This window comes from Podospora bellae-mahoneyi (assembly GCF_035222275.1).
Source record: "Podospora bellae-mahoneyi strain CBS 112042 chromosome 1 map unlocalized CBS112042p_1, whole genome shotgun sequence".
In the NCBI taxonomy this organism is placed as follows: Eukaryota; Fungi; Ascomycota; class Sordariomycetes; order Sordariales; family Podosporaceae; genus Podospora; species Podospora bellae-mahoneyi.
The window spans coordinates 2,018,417-2,034,476 of record NW_026946359.1 but is presented as its reverse complement, the minus strand read 5'-3'; the positions used below and the strand labels follow the sequence as shown (position 1 = coordinate 2,034,476).

General features: G+C 54.2%; 6 protein-coding genes across 6 annotated transcripts; 2 read left to right on the top strand and 4 right to left on the bottom strand.

Annotated features, from left to right (window-relative positions):
• Nucleotides 1-1,239: 1,239 nt before the first annotated feature.
• QC761_106380 (uncharacterized protein) lies at nucleotides 1,240-2,644 on the bottom strand (the record flags this gene model as incomplete). The annotated part of the gene is made up of 2 exons (XM_062873902.1): nucleotides 1,240-2,345; nucleotides 2,398-2,644. The coding sequence occupies 2 exons, from the start codon at nucleotides 2,642-2,644 to the stop codon at nucleotides 1,240-1,242; spliced, it is 1,353 nt and encodes a 450-aa protein (XP_062736992.1).
• Nucleotides 2,645-4,302: 1,658 nt separating this feature from the next.
• On the bottom strand, nucleotides 4,303-6,450 carry QC761_106370 (uncharacterized protein; the record flags this gene model as incomplete). The annotated part of the gene is made up of 3 exons (XM_062873901.1): nucleotides 5,728-6,450; nucleotides 5,487-5,653; nucleotides 4,303-5,423 (listed from the first exon to the last, which is right to left on the bottom strand). The coding sequence occupies exons 1-3, from the start codon at nucleotides 5,763-5,765 to the stop codon at nucleotides 4,303-4,305; spliced, it is 1,326 nt and encodes a 441-aa protein (XP_062736991.1). The 5' UTR covers nucleotides 5,766-6,450.
• A 195-nt stretch (nucleotides 6,451-6,645) lies between these two features.
• Nucleotides 6,646-7,131, top strand: QC761_106360 (uncharacterized protein; the record flags this gene model as incomplete). Its single annotated transcript, XM_062873900.1, has 1 exon — nucleotides 6,646-7,131. The coding sequence occupies one exon, from the start codon at nucleotides 6,646-6,648 to the stop codon at nucleotides 7,129-7,131; it is 486 nt and encodes a 161-aa protein (XP_062736990.1).
• A 717-nt stretch (nucleotides 7,132-7,848) lies between these two features.
• On the bottom strand, nucleotides 7,849-11,533 carry QC761_106350 (uncharacterized protein). Its single transcript, XM_062873899.1, has 2 exons — nucleotides 9,869-11,533; nucleotides 7,849-9,743 (listed from the first exon to the last, which is right to left on the bottom strand). Exons 1-2 carry the CDS (start codon nucleotides 9,957-9,959, stop codon nucleotides 8,083-8,085), a joined length of 1,752 nt encoding a protein of 583 aa, XP_062736989.1. The 5' UTR covers nucleotides 9,960-11,533; the 3' UTR covers nucleotides 7,849-8,082.
• On the top strand, nucleotides 10,499-12,863 carry LYS12 (homoisocitrate dehydrogenase). Its single transcript, XM_062873898.1, has 2 exons — nucleotides 10,499-11,504; nucleotides 11,584-12,863. Exons 1-2 carry the CDS (start codon nucleotides 11,477-11,479, stop codon nucleotides 12,624-12,626), a joined length of 1,071 nt encoding a protein of 356 aa, XP_062736988.1. The 5' UTR covers nucleotides 10,499-11,476; the 3' UTR covers nucleotides 12,627-12,863.
• A 60-nt stretch (nucleotides 12,864-12,923) lies between these two features.
• Nucleotides 12,924-16,002, bottom strand: MEF1 (Elongation factor G, mitochondrial; the record flags this gene model as incomplete). The annotated part of the gene is made up of 4 exons (XM_062873897.1): nucleotides 12,924-13,449; nucleotides 13,511-15,540; nucleotides 15,641-15,755; nucleotides 15,827-16,002. 4 exons carry the CDS (start codon nucleotides 16,000-16,002, stop codon nucleotides 13,395-13,397), a joined length of 2,376 nt encoding a protein of 791 aa, XP_062736987.1. The 3' UTR covers nucleotides 12,924-13,394.
• Nucleotides 16,003-16,060: the final 58 nt, after the last annotated feature.

Below are 16,060 nucleotides of genomic sequence, written 5' to 3'. Positions count from 1 at the left end.
CCGCGTCAAAGAAGGTCTCAGGTTAGACCCCCGTGTTGCGGGTACCTCATCTGCATTTGTCGGCATTCGTCATGATCGGATAATCAACCCTGGATCAACGATTGCTGGCGACCGACGGAGGGGTTCGATGTCTAGTAACGCAACGCCCAAGAGGCGTCGGTATAGCACCGAAATTGGTCCGGCTCCCCCTCCCGACGGGCCTGTCAACACGTTCGAAATGCTTCCATAACCGATATCGCGAATGCCATGCTTAGCATTGTCCGCATCCGGTCTCTGCACACGTTATTGATCCATTACCAAATATAGGATACTCAACGTCTAGGACACCCCGGAGTGCAAAATAGCGGTATCCCACACGCCCGTAGCTGAAGTTCAGCTAGCTGTGTTGGTCGCCCAGGCCTTGCCCCTCTCAAACTGCCCCTCAACACCAGGACTGCCCCACTCTAGATTGACCTTAGCATTGCTGAATAAGGGCTGACGGAAGTGCTGTAAGACATTAATCACGGCCCTCGCCCTCGCGTTTTGACTGCAGATTGTGCCCTCTGACAAATCGGGTTACTTCAATCGCTGGGTTTCCGAGACAAAGCAGCCTTGTAAATACTAAACCCCGATGACAGTTGTCAATTGAACCACCAGCCACCAGAACATCGTATCTGCATCGACGTAACGTTTCTGAAGGAACAATGATGGGACTTTTTTTTCCGCAGGGGATCACATGCAGTCAAACGGGTCGAGGACACTCTGGGATCCGTGCACGCTGCAAGTTGCGGAGTTGAACCGTGCTTAAGCTCCCTGTCGGCGATGCTTGGCACGCAAGAGCTCTCCATCCATGGAACACCACGAACATATCACGAAACGTCTTTCTGGTAGCTCTTTACTCTTCTCGGTTATGATTGCCCATTCCAGACTGGAGTACGTTGGTTTCATGTGCTTGGCTTCAAGCACGTTTCAGTCGAGCATATCTACTACTGTGTCAGCACGACTCAGACTTCTCTGGGCACACTTCTTCCCGGCAGTTGCGGATGTCTTGATATCAGAGATGATGCGGTAGTTTGGGCCAAGGTACTATTTATTTCCTTTATATTCATGCATCATCCGTAAGTTGCATATACCTAATGTAAACTGACTATTCTAGCCTTTCGTGTTGTCATGAACAAACCCAAACACCACGCACATGTCGTCTCTCCCAATGCATATAGTAGCAGGTATGAAATGATGAGATGCCCCCATGACCACTTCTTACCACCCTCCTTTCTTTCTATACTGCAAAAACCTCGCTGTCGAGTAGAGAAACGTCGCAATCAAAAGCCCACAGGCAGCATACAGGACCGTCGGCACCCATCTGGCATTGGCACTCTCACCACCCAAGACCGCACCCGCAATGGGCGTCCCAATCAGAACCGCAGTTCCAGAGACAATGAACCCAAAACCCATTCTGGTCCCAACTCTCGAAAGATCAGGAGATAGCTCGACGACAACACTAGGTGTCAAGCTGACCACGCCGCCCGAGAAGGCACCATACAGCAGTACAAAAACCACTGATCCAGCGAGATTCTTGACTCCCAGCCAGCCGAAGACGAGAATCGCACTCCCCGACATGCAAACGAGCATGAGGTTCAGGCACCCAAACCGATCCGCCAGCGCGTTGGGGATGATTCTGCCAAAAATCGACCCGGCATTCAGCAACGTAACCAGATACGGCGCAAAGGACTCGGTAACCGACGCCTGCGATGTGCCATACAGCGTGATGTAAAAGAACGGAACATAGAGCGTCAGGAAGGCAAAGAAACCGCCAGCGGTGAAGCTCAAATATGGACCATCCTTGAAAAGGCTCTTGTCGACCAGCGACTTCTTCCCCTTGTGAGGTGGCACCCTGGTCTTCATGAACGCAACTGGTATGACCGACATTCCCAGCAGGATGAAGGCGATCACCCTCGTCGCCCAGCCGAAACCCAGGCTCTTCTCCAACTTTGAAAAGATGATCGGAAAAACCGTCCCGGCAACTGGCGACCCTGCCGAGGCGATGCCCAAAGCTAACGCCCGGTGGCGGGCAAAGTACTGACTGAGGATCGCAGCTGAAGGTAGGAAAGTCATTCCCATGCCGCTCCCCATGCAAAACCCTTGCGCGAGAAGGACTTGCCAGTACTCGGTACATAACGAGGTCATGAACTGGCCGAAGACGATGAGGAACATGCCGGTGATGAGGAGGTGGCGGAAGTAGCCGGCGTCATAGAGAGGACCGGCGAACACGCCGACCAAGAAGAGGAGGGCGGCTTGGGTAGAGCCGATCCATGAGATTGAGGAGGGTGGATGGGAGGATAGGAGGGTTGTTTCGTAGTAGGCCTCTGTGCAACGGGTTAGATTTCGCAAAGGGGAATGGGATGGAACAAGACGTACGGAAGACCCCGAAGGTGTTGATAAGACCCCAGGTGTTGACGAGGATAGCGGTCGAGCCTAGGACTTGGAGCCAAGCTGTGAGACCTCCATCTGGGACCACATCTGGTGGTGGGTCAACATTCGAGGCAGGATCTGTTTCTGTGTTGTGGCTGGGCTTGAAGCCGGCGATGTTCTGGTCGTTTGGGATTGAGATTTCGCCGTCTGTTCTGTCCGAGTCGGAGGCGGATGTGGAATCTTTCTCCTTCATGGTCTGTGTTCGTAGACCTCTTTTCTGACTTTGTTTCTTTCCAGTCCAACAGGCTCTTTCAGCTGCCTTTGGAAAGGATAACGGTGTTTTGTTCCAAAGAAAAAGTGACTTCGGTTGGTGGCGGTGGGGATATATCGTCCGGATAAGTATAAGCTGAGGTCTATGGTCTGAGCATCCACTTTCAAATCGTCAGGGGAACGAGGTCTAGAGTAACATCAAATCATGAGGCCATCGACGGCATTAGGTAGGGACAACTTCGTATCTTTTCATTCACCCTTTAGAGCATTTGAAAGAAGGGATACGCAAGTGGCGGCGGGGCAGTGATCAGTATTCATAGGAGAAGGTACCTAGGTAAGGTTCGGGAATCACCGTCCACATCCCGTGTCAAGCGGATATAACCAGGACTTAATTTTCTTTGGGACAAGCCATCAAAAAGGAAAAAAGAAGAATTCGCTTGTTCCAATAAAATTGATCAATGAACCACATGGGAATTCGCAAACCCGGCGCCGAATCCCACCCCGCCTTTTCTTTGTGTCTTGTCTGGGGTAGGAAGTGGACTCAACTGGTTTAGTCTAGTTTTGTTAGTTGGATGGTGTGTGGTATCATGCCCCTTCTCCGCCGCAGGTGAGAAAGCTTCCGGTACCTGCTATATTTTCTTGGAGACGTCAAGTAAAAGCTTAGCACTGTTGTTGGGATTTACCAATCTTTCGTCTTATAACACCGAGGGAGCACGAGAGAGATGATTATTTATCAAGCTCGCAGTGCCATGTCAACTCTCTCAACCTGTCTTCTTGTTTTTCATCTTTTTTTTTTATCACCGTCAAGACGATGGATACCTGCCGAGAGATTCCAGGCCAGATCACCGCTATCTCAGCTCCACCAAGAAACCTGGGGTTGTGCCGAGGAGGATTTTGGAATTACTCAACACCAACGCCAAAACGCAGGCACATAACGTAAGAGGAAACAGAGCAATTACCAAGCAAATACTTGTTTAATTCTCAAGCAGGGCTGCTTGTACCGCTTGGAAAAGCAATCTTCCCTTCTTTCTGCCCAGTAGAGGAGTGGTACGGGGGCGAGGCGGACGATTGATGTTGAATGATGTCGTTCAAAACGGCAGAATGGTGTGAGACAAGCACAGGATTTGGGCCATGTGGTGCGAAAAGCCACCCCCGTAAAAATAAGCACGGCGCCGCTGCGCTTGTCCTCCTCACGGGTCGGAACGGGGGTTGCGGATTCCGAGTGACCTAACCGATGCGGTGGTGTGTGTGTGTGTGTGTGGCCGATGGCCGGCCCGATGGTGATAGGTCATATTATCATGGGGCAAAGATAAGTCTTGTCGATGATGATGCCCGATATACCGGCCGGTTCCGATGATGTTCTGCATTTTCTCTGCTGGGTTTACTTCCTAGTTACACCACTGACAACCTGGAAGCAGGCAGAGGAACTGGACTGGCCCGGCGATGGGCAGCAGGGTGCCTTCTGCTGACAAGGCTGTCAATGGGCCATGAGAAGGTGTAACGAACGCTGTGCTTGACCAAAAAGCTATATACGCCTAACCCAACAGCAAGAAACGAACCAACTGCCAAACACCTTGTATCCAAACTAATTAACCCCACGCCTAGCCCAGAAACACTCCTCTCTCAACACATCACCAACCCTCAACCAAACTTCTTCTCAAACTTCTTCAACATCCCCGACACCCCCCTCTCCAACCTCCCCGCATTCTCCTCCAGCTTCCCCCTCACCTCCTTCTTCGGTCTATACTCCTCCTCCGGCACATAAAACTGCTGATGCACAGCATACTCATTCTGCTGCGGCAGCCCCGCCTGCGCCGTCTGCGGCCCTTGGACCCCAACGCCGGGTGAAGCCCCGATCCCACCCACGGCAGGTGGTGTAGGTGTCTGAGACACGGCCGCCACAGCAGCGGGGTTATACACCTGCGGCTGACCCGGGAATGTCCCGACGCCTCCGTAAGGACTCACCAGCCCTGGACTGGAGAGGGGAGTACCAACTGCCGGCATGGTTACTGAGCGGGTGATGCCTGGATGAGGAGGCGCACCTACACCACCGAGGGAGCCGAAGCCTTGGGGGGCGAAGCCGGGTGATGCCACGGGGGGACCGGGGAATGTTGGCGCTCCGGGGGGGTGTTGGAGGTTGGGAGGTGGGATGCCCGGGCTCAACGGGCTGAGATGGCTTGGTCCGGGTGGAAGGCCAGGGGAGAAAGGAGTGGCGGCGTCATAGGCGAGGGTTTGATGGAGTGGGTTGGCGACGCCGTCTTCAGGAGGGGGAGTCTTTTCCCTGTGGCGGAGCTGCTCTGGAGCTGCGGGCGCGGCGGGGTTGTAAGGGATAGGTGAGAAGGCTGCTGGGGGAGGAGGGGGAGGAGGGAGGTTGCCATCTACTGCGGACACCGGAGGGCCGGGGAAAGACGGGACGCCGGGGTTGGCTTGCTGGGCTGGGGAGGAGTCGGAGATGGCAACTTTCTCGAGCTTTTGAACAAGGGAGCTAGCTTCGGTGGGTTGACGGGGTGGAGGCCCGGGTTCATCGAGGACTTCGCATTGGGTATGGGGAAGGACGCGGCGGATGCCGTTGACGAACTCGAGGGCGTCTTGGTGAGTCCAGAAGTAGAGGTCAAGGGAGTGAAGTTTGTAGTGATATTTGGCTTGGTTGTGGGGGTCATAGGTTGGAAGGTGCCATTCTTCTTGGTTATTGACTTGGCCAACGATGAGGGTTACAAGGCAAGTGTGCTTGTATGTGTATTGGAGGTGGACATTGTCGAGGTCTGGCAACATGCTTGGTTAGCAAGTGCCATCATTGCTTGTGCGACAAAGCCAAGGTATCTTACAGCCATCAAATGCGTCTTGATCCTCTGTGCCTGGCTGGTTCGCAATCTCTAAACGGGCGCGTCCCTGATTGGGGTCCTCGAAGAGGTAGACATAGGACCCCTTATCGAACCGATGATGAGGCGGGTTATTTGTTGGTGGCCCGTAAAAGTAATGAACGTCGCCAAAGCTTCACATGCTCCAAGTTAGGACATATAACCTCACAATACTGCGTAGAGGCACAAAGAAAGCAAGTATACTTACAGCGTGGCTACAAGTTCTTCTCCCGGCCGGGCGGCCATCTTTGCAACGCGCTATGCGATCGACAGGATGAGGAGAAGTTGGTGGTGATGAGGGGTGAGAAACACAAAGAGAACAGCGGCGCAACCCAACTCTAGTTCCACCCAGAACTAGGGAAAATACAGGAGATAGTTCAGTCAAGCTGGCAGGAGACAGAGAAAAGGGGAAAAAAATGTAGCCAGAAAAAAGATCACGGTGGTATTCCTATGAGATAAACCCATCAGCTCCCCCCTGTGCGACACTCGAGCTGGAACCATGACCCAGAGAGCTTAGGCGTTTTTTGGGCAGGCCCACGCGCACATTAGCGAGCAATTGAAAGCCCATCAATCCCGTCCCGTCAACAAATCACCTCTTTTTTACAGCGTGATGATCCTACCCCTGGACATGCCGTCAGGACAGCTCGGGTGGTTGTGATGCTGTGAATGAGTGGGTGCCCCTCCCACCTGGGCGCTTAAACAGATACTGCCAAGCCTTCATAGCGGGGTAGGTACCGGTGGTCAGAGCTCTGTCCCATTGTCAATTGCAACCCCTGCCCAACACAGTGCGATCTCTCCCGTCGCCCGCACCGTGCCCGTCCCGGAGACTGGCCAAAAATTTGGAACCGCGACAACGGAAAGAGCCGATTTGAGTTAATCGACTCGAACAGACACCTCACCGGCGACAGCTCCAGCGACGACACCCCTCCACGTCCTCCACGTCCTCCACGCCCACCACTTTTCACCCTCTCTTTCTGGTACGAATCCCCCGGCTCAAACCGTCCTCTCAACTCCCAACTAACCCCCCCAAAAGCCAACAACCAAATCACCCCCCTCCCCAACCCGGGGCCCAGCACCCACCCAATTCCATATCAAACCCTCCCCCCGAGGTTCATCAACATCCAAAATGGGCATCCACTCCATCTGCAACGCCCTCTCCCACCTCCAAAACGCCTCCCGCGCCAAGCTAGGCCTCACCTCGATCCCCAACACAAAGTACAACCTCCGCTTCGCCCTCGCCCTCCACCGCGCGGGCTTCATCTCCTCCGTCACCCGCGCCGGCCTCACCCCCCCTCCCCCCGAAGCCCTTCTGACCTTCGAAACCGAACCCGTCACCTCGGCCAACGTCTCCACCCGTCGTCTGTGGCTGGGGCTCAAGTACTTCAACAACAAGCCCGTCATGTCCAACCTACAGGCCGTGTCCAAGCCAAAGAGGCCGGTGACTGCGGATTACAAGCAGCTGTCCAAGATTGCGAGGGGGTTCCAGGCGGGGCATATCAAGGGGCTCAACCTGGGGGAGACGTTATTTTTGTGCACGGATAAGGGGGTGTTGGAGGTGAGGGAGGCGTTGGAGAAGAGGGTGGGAGGTCTGGTTCTGGCAAGGGTTTCGTAGGGTGGATGAGGGAGAAATCAAGAAATTTAAAAAAACAAGAAAAAAAAATAGAGGGGGGCGTTGATGGTGGTGGAATGTGGAAGGAAGGATGTAAAGGATATCATACCCAACGATGAGAGTGTACGAGATAGTGGGGAGAAGACGAAAGACATGTACATCAAAGTTAAATACACCAAGATTAAAGACACATGAGCAGACTGTAACTGAAGCAGATTTCAGATGCAACCCTTAGCAACAAGGCTACCAGTTGGTTCAGCTTCCATATATGGCCTCGGAAAGGAATTGTACAATGAATACTGTTATTCATACTAATCTAACATGCTTTGTGTGCCTAACTGTGTGTGTGCGCGAGCGTGCCTGCCAGCCTCTGTCTTTTTTGTATGCATCTTGCGTGCGGTGTCCTATGCAATAAAGTGCTGTTTGCCCTCCCCCCCAAAATACCAAACCACACACATATACCGAAAACCCTATTCTACATAGACAAACTCCTCCCCCCTTCCTTAATGTTTCTCCCCCCATTTCCCTACCATCCTCCTTTCCCTTTCCCTGCTGTGCTTATCAAAAACAAACAACTCCCGACTATGAGGCAAGTACCAACAACAGAAAAGCCAATAAAAACATAAACCCAACAATGAGAATCCACAGGCTCTCTCCTTCTCTCCCAATTAACAAGGCAAAGCACTTTCCTCCTCTTTTCACTTCTCCCCGCCCCCCCCACACACACACAAAAAGGTATCATAAGAAGAAGCTGGGAGTTTTTTTGGTCGCGTTCCCTCCAACCAATACCAAACAAATAGGTGTCATTAGCAGCGCTTAAAAGAGCAATGCAAAACCGATAAGCCAAAATCCCTCTTTGGGGGTGTTAAAAGGTAACAAAGTGCGGTACCATGGTCCGCGGTCAAGAAGAATACAAAGAATTAAACAAGGTGTCGAGTCCGTCGCGACAGGTAATTAGGCGGCGATAGCGGAGATTTCGGAATGGCTCTCCTTGTTGTCGATGACGGAAGCCTCGGTTTCTTCTGTGGCAGAAGGAGAGGGGGAAGAGGTATTGTCGTTGCTATGTCCGCTCACTTCGGCCTTGGAATCGGCAGACCCGACGCTCATGCGCTCCATGCTGTTTGTGACAGCCTTGACCCCAGGGGAAGTCTCTGGCAGAGTGATCTCACCCTCAACCTCCTTGGCGGCTTCCACGGCCTCCTCGGCGGTTTCAGCCTGCTCCGCAAGGACTGCTACCTCCTGAACCGCCGTCTTCTCAGACACGGCATCGAGAGCGGCGTGCTTAGCGTCGTCCTCGGCAGACTTTGAAGCGGGAACAATCTCGGCGGCTGGAGCCAGGCTGGTCTGCGATGCTGAAGGTGCGCTATGTCCTGACGTGGCACTATGTGGTCGTGAGACAGCCTTCTTAACGCGGGGCTTAGACGCTGGGGATGTTCTCCGGGAGGCTGGTCCATGTCTGGGTGGAGAAATGGGCACCTTTTGTGTGACCTTGTTGGCAGAGGCTTGGGTAGGCCGCATCATACGCGCGAGGAAACTCTCGTCAACCGGCTTCTCCTTCTTAGGAGCATGGTCCTTGGCTGGCTGAGGCGGAGGGGGTCCTATGCTCGGCCGGGAGCGGCCAACGGTCGAACTCTGTCGTTTGAGCGTTTTACCCGGGGCGGCTTTGCCAGTGGTGCCCGACATGCTTGTTCTGCTGGCGGAGCGTGCGAGGGAACTGGCGTGTTGTGCGCTGTCGCCGTGGACCTTGGAACCGGAGGCAGCCGTATGCGTTGTGAGGCCTGGAGGAAGCTTGACTGGTCTTGTTGGTGACTTGACCTTTGGCTTGACAAACCCTGTGGCTGCGGGGGATGCATGGAGCGGAGGTGGCTTCTTCACCGAGGAAGGAGCAGAGGCCTTTGCGGCGGGAGTGGCTGCTTTTGGTGTCATTGTCTTTTCGGTGTGGGACACTTTCCTTTCGGGCGTCTGTTTAGGCGCAGCCAAATTCGGCTGAGGTCTCAGAGCTGGGCTCTTCGGGGGCTTGGTGGTGACTGGCGATTTCGCAGATTTTACATCGAGCTTTCCTGTCGAAGAAGTTGTCATCGGCTTCACTGCCGGCTGTGGTGTGATGGTGGTGGTGGTGGTGGGTTTCGTGGCTTCCTTGGTGGCAGTCGTCTCCTTCTCCTCATTCGCACCGCTTGTCTCGTTTACTGGCTCTTTGGTCTCCGGCTTTGGTGCTGGTGTGACTGTCTTCTCCGCAGTGCCATCCAGGGCTGGCTCTGGGGTCTTCACTTCCTCCTTCACAATAGGTGCGGTCGGTGTTTGTGCGACATTCACTTCCTTGACCGGCGATGTCGCCGTTTTCTCTTCTGCCTTCGCCTGTGGTGATTCCACAATTGGTTGGTCTCCAAGGAAAGTTTTTGGTGTGCTCGTGAGCCTCTCAAATTTCTCGAACGGATTCGAGATCTCCTTTCCAGCAGTCGGCGTCGTCATTTCGCTAGATCCACCGCTGAGCTTTCGAATCCCCGGCACTGAATCCTGGCTGCCTTCTCGTGTCAAGCCCATCCTACCGTCTTTTTCGATTGCGATGAAGCTCGTTCGGACTTTGGCCAGCGGACGTGGGGACTCGGCGCCGGAAACTGTAACAATGACGACAGAATTAGCCATGTTTACCTCGTAGCTAGCTGCCACACGGAATGCGCAGATGCACCCGAAAGCGCCGGCAGGTGTTGCGCGCAAACGAACAGCACAAGATGATCCTTACCAAAAGGCGCACCAGGCGAACGACCCCGGTCTGGAGGACTGTTTTCCCCCTTTTGCTCAAACATGGCGCGAAGGTTCTTGACGGCACTCATGATGGCGGATGTGGCAGTACCTGCCCGTTTGGGTTTTGAATTCAAATATGTGGAGGGCCCTGAAGGCGATGAACAAAGCGCAAAGAGATCTTGACTGAGTCGTGGGAGGTTTCGTCACGCGGGGAGGTGGTGTTCAAGTCGACTTTGGAGGGCAGCACCCGGCGCGCCGGGTTTTGCGAAAGAGACGCGCTTTGAGCTCCCCCGCGCCAAGTGACCCGAGGGATGGTCAAGAGAGCCCGTGTCGCTCGATTAAACAGCTGATGTGAGGGACCGGGAAATACAACAACAGACTAGGTGGGATATGGCGGTGTCGCAATGGGCAATGGTGTGGGAGCAAGGTACCGGTGGTCGGAGGTTGCGTGTCGCGAACAGGATGCGGAAAAGATGCAGATAAAGTATCAACGGACCGTGGTGGCACCAAAATGTGAAGGTGTCTTCATAAAATTAAGAGAACAATTTGGGGAAGGGTTGGTTCAGGGGAGCTTTGCCAAGCCGTTCGGTGGGACACACACTGCCCCTAATGCCTCGCAGCACTTTTCGTCCAGACAAATCAATCTGTTTGGCGCACCGAAAGCCCCGAGAGATTTTCTGTTGATAATCCTGAGACCCCGACAGCCAAAGCCTCTTGTTGTCTTTATTTTGGTGTGATCTTGGCCAAAGCGCCGTTGAGGTGGGTGCACAACGGTTGGCCCAGAGCTGGAACAGCTCCAGCAGAGAGGTGGGTTTCAGGGGCTGTGCTCCAGGTTGTCCACCACCGTCCACCACTCGCGATGCTCTAATAAATATCCTCCTACATACATTGCCACACGCCGTCAGCTTTTTTCGTTGGAAAAGCGCCGCTTGCCTCTCTGTTTAGCACACACAACCTGTCAGAGCCGGTCCTGCTGCCACCGTGGGCATCAGAACGCAGCTTTCCCCGGACCAGCCGTCTTTGGCGCCAGGATACCCTTTCGAGAAGGCCATCCCGCCTTCTTCTGACTTGTGTTTCAGATGTCCGTCATGCATTGCGTCCGGCGGCATCATCATATAAAGCGCAGATGCTTGTGCTCCGTCCGATGTGGAAGACATATACGGCATAGCGGTAGGATAATCCCCATATTCCGCTTGAGGCCACCTTCCTTTCCAGCCCTACAGCTCCGGGTTGTCGTTAAGAGGGTACGGGATATGATATTGAACTTCAAGGAGCACCCTGCCAGCAAGCAGGCAAGCATGGAGAACGTTTCAACAGGCCATCTGGAAAACGGCCAGGCCCAACGCAAACCAAGTTGAAGCTCCAACCCCACATTCTGGATCGCATTCATTTACACCCGAACGGGAAATAGCCAAGCAAATGATTTGAGCTTCTCGGGAACCAACCGCGGGGCAACATCAAGATCCACGGTTTCTAGCTCCGATCCCGGCTGCCGAAAGAACGCAATCCGAGCCTTTTCAGCCCGCGGCCAATAATTTCGCCCGTGGCTTGCCCGTTAAACAAACCTCCCAAACCAAAAAAAAAAAAGGTCAATTGACGCGCAAACATGGCTGCCAGAAGAGCTTTGACTATCGGTATGTTCTTGCGGGAACCCATGCTTGCTTCTTTCACCACAATAAACTTGCTTTTTCTAACACTGGCTGCGATTACAAGGCCTCATCCCCGGTGATGGCATCGGCAAGGAGGTCATCCCCGCTGGTCGCCGTGTCCTCGAGGCCCTCCCTGCCTCTCTGGGTCTGAAGTTCGACTTTGTCGACCTCAACGCCGGCTGGGAGACCTTTGAGAAGACCGGCGTTGCTCTGCCCGAAGAGACTGTCCAGACTCTCCAGAGCTGCAATGGCGGTCTTTTCGGTGCTGTTAGCTCCCCCACCACCGCCGTCAAGGGGTACTCCTCCCCCATTGTCGCCCTCCGCAAAAGACTGGCTCTCTACGCCAACGTCCGCCCCGTCAAGACGGTCGCTACCGCAAAGAAGCCCATCGACATGGTCATCGTCCGTGAGAACACCGAGGACCTCTACGTCAAGGAGGAGAAGACCTACGACACCCCCGAGGGCAAGGTCGCCGAGGCGATCAAGCGCATCTCCGAGAAGGCCAGCACCAACATCGCCGCCATGGCCGGTGAGATTGCCCTGCGCCGGCAAAAGATCCGGGCGAGCGGAGCCCCCAGCATCCACAAGGGCCCTCTCGTGACGGTGACTCACAAGTCCAACGTCCTGTCACAGACCGACGGCCTCTTCCGCACCGCCTCCAAGGCTGCCCTTGCCGACCCCAAGTTCAGCTCTGTCAAGGTTGAGGAGCAGATTGTTGACTCGATGGTCTACAAGCTCTTCCGCCAGCCTGAGGCGTATGATGTCATTGTTGCTCCTAACCTCTACGGCGACATCTTGTCTGATGGTGCCGCTGCTCTTGTTGGCTCGCTTGGTCTCGTTCCCAGCGCCAACGTTGGCAAGACTTTTGCTCTTGGTGAGCCCTGCCACGGCAGCGCGCCTGATATCCAGGGCCAGGGGATCTCCAACCCTATTGCTACTATCCGTAGCGCTGCGCTCATGCTGGAGTTCCTTGATGAGGAGGAGGCTGCTGCCAAGATCTACGCTGCTGTGGATGCTAACTTGGAGGAGGGCAAGTACGTCAGCCCCGACTTGGGCGGCACTGCCAAGACTGAGGAGGTCTTGCAGGATATCCTTAGACGTCTTTAAGTGATGATGGGTTTGGGAGGGAAACGTCGAGAGGAATAATGAGTGGACATGTTTCACATATATACCCCATTTTTCATGTAGACATGTTACACAGGAAACGTTATCAAAAATCAGGGGAGATGGGATGGTCTCTGGAATAGATAAAATAAAAGCAGGAGCTGTGTTGAGGGCGGTAATGAAGCTATTATGAAAACTCGGGTGTTGTTGCCATATTGTCACAAGGATAACCCAGGAATTCCCCGGGTGTCATAACCCATAGGCCCAGGGGTATGCTGGGTCTCGAAGAGAGCCATCCGATATCAGAGACAGAGAGAGAGAGGATGTCGTTCATTAACCATCAAACCCCATATGACGCAACCTCTGCGCCTTGCGCCCCGTGTGTATCAGACAGCACCTATCATACAATCTTTGTCTACACATCCATATATACATACATCCAACAACATCAAAAAAAAAAAAAACATGACCCCTTTATTGTGTACCGATATCATCGTCCCACCTTGTTTTCCTGTCCCATTTATGCCTATCCATCTCTGTCTATGGTACCTCTTCGTGGTGTATCTACCCCTGAGGTTGCCCTACACCAAGTTATTCATGGCTCGTAGGGGTGATGATTCCCTTGTGACGTGGTGATGACTGGTGTATGGTGAAGCCATCCATGGCTCTAAATTTTGAGCAGGGCGGGTATCATTCTCACCAAGCCCTGGCCAGGGGGGCGCGGGGCGGGGAAATCCCCAAATCCTATCAACAAATCTTGCGATTGCTGATTTACTTGGTTCTCTTGGAGTCGAGCTCCTTCTCATAGGCAGCAACCAACTCCTTCCTATAATTCGAAGAAATGTCAGTCATCATTCCTCAGCATCATCAACCAGAGAAAAACTTACTGCAAATGCGGCGGCGCAGGCGCATAATGGCTGAACTCCATGCTGAACTCTCCCTTACCCTGCGTAGCCGCTCTCAAGTGAGTGCTGAACCCAAACATGGCGTTCAAACTGCAGTCCGCCACAAGCGTGAACTCATCCGCGCCCACCTCGGTATCAACAATGGTACCCCTCTTGTTCATCAACATGAGGATGTTACCCTGGAACTCCACCGGCGCGGTGATTGTCGTCTTCATCAACGGCTCGAGCACTGCACCGCCCGCATCTGGGAAGGCCTTGCGGAACGCCATCTGAGTGGCGAGGTTGAAGGCGTAGTCACTGGAATCAGTAACGTGAGTAGCACCGTCAGTGATGATCATGCTGGCACCAATGACCCTGTGGCCCAAAAGGGGACCCTTGAGGCAGGCTTCTTCGAAACCCTTCCCGCAAGCGGCGAGGTACTTTTCGGGAATGGTACCACCGACGACGCGGGTCTCGAAGTAGTTCTTCTCGGCGTCTTCAGCGTTGGGCTCGACCCAGCCAACAACACGGGCGTAATCACCGGGACCGCCGGACTGGCGCTTGAGCAAGAAGTCGAACTCGGCCTTGCGGCTAATGGTCTCGCGGTAGGCGACGCGGGGTTTGCCAGTCTCGCAGTCGACCTTGTACTCACGGCGGAGACGCTCGACGTAAATGTCTAGATGAAGTTCGCCCATACCGCTGATGATGGTCTCTTCTGACTCCTCATCGACGTGGAGGCGGAAGGTGGGATCCTCACGCATGAAGCGGTTCATGGCCTTGGAGAAGGCGTCGGCGTCGCTGCTACGCTTGGGCTTGATGCTGAGAGACATGACGGCGTCAGGGACGTACATGGAGCTCATGCCGTAAGGAAGGCGACCGTCGGTGAAGGTGTCACCGGAGGCGCACTCAACGCCGAAGACGGCACAAATTTCACCGGCGCCAATCTCGGCCACGTCCTCCATTTCATTGGAGTGCATGCGGACGATGCGGGGAATGCGGACCTTTTTATCATTGCGGGTGTTGAAGAGGTACTGGCCCTTCTTCAGGGAGCCCTGGTAGACACGCATGTAGGTGAGCTGACCATAAGGGTTCTCTTCCAGCTTGAAGGCGAGGCCGACAAAGGGAAGAGAGTTGTAGGGAAGCAAGCTGACAGGAGCTTCGCCCTTGGACCGGTCGAGAGCCATGTTGGGAACGTCGTTGGGGTTGGGGAGGTAGTCGCAGACAGCGTCAAGCATGGGCTGGATGGACTTGTCGGCGAGGGCAGAGCCCATCAACACAGGGGTGAACTTGAGGCCAATAGTCGCTCTGCGGATAGCAGCCTTGATCTGCTCGGGGGTGGGGGTGATCTCGTCCAAGAACATTTCGGCGATCTCATCGTCGACATCGGCCAATTTCTCAATCAGCTCTTGTCTCTTTTGCTCGGCCAACTCCTTCAACTCCTCGGGGATCTGGTTCGAGACCTTGACGTTGACACCACGTTGGCCATCGTTTCTGATTGCCCTCATCTCAATGAGATCAACGACACCCTCAAACTCCTTCTCAGCACCGATCGGGATCTGAATAGCGGCAGCGGGGATCTTGAGCTTGGAGTTGATCATCTCGACAGCCCTGAAGGGGTTGGCACCCATACGATCCATCTTGTTGACGAATGAGATACGGGGGACGTTGTAACGCTTCATCTGGCGATCGACCGTGATGGTCTGGGATTGGACACCACTGACAGCGCACAGCACCATGACGGCGCCGTCTAACACTCTCATGGCTCTCTCGACCTCGATGGTGAAATCAATATGTCCGGGCGTGTCGATCAAGTTCAGGTGGTAGATATCCTCCTTGCCGTCTTTGGTCTTGTACTTCCAGTCGGCAAAGGTGGCGGCAGACTGAATGGTGATACCTCTCTCCCTCTCCAGTTCCATGGAGTCCATCTTGGCACCGACGCCATCACGCCCGCGAACTTCGTGAATGTGCTTCGTTCTGCCGGTGTAGAAGAGAATGCGCTCGGATACAGTGGTCTTGCCGGAATCGATGTGTGCCTAGTGGTTTGCCGTGCTTGTCTCAGCATTTCCTGTTCCCCAATAAAGTCCAGTTGGTTCTTCGACCAACTTGCCATCTTGAACCAAGGCCATAACATACTGCGATACCGATGTTCCGGACATGTGCCAACCTGGCAGCCTCGGCGGGGGAGACCTTCGCGGCGGCAGCTTCGGGGGTCATGTTGGCCTGGGCCAGCTCCTTGGCCTGCTTGAGACTGTAGTTCCCGTTCTCCAGTGTCAGCCATTGCCTGAAGATGTCATGTTAGGTTAAGGGGTTAAGCCATACGCGGCAGCAGCACCCTCGGCAGCCCTGTAGTTGGACGTCCTGCTGAACTCTCTGAGACCTCCCAGTCTGGCGCTGTTGATGGTAGCAGCGTATGGCAAGGCCCGGCGGCCCACCAGCGCTGCGTTTCTTGTCGCAAGAGCAGCGCGACAGCTGTTTACCGCCCGTATTACCCTCATCTTGGCTGGCCGAAGAAAGAGAAAAGGAATGACACCAACAACCACAAACAAGAGGAAG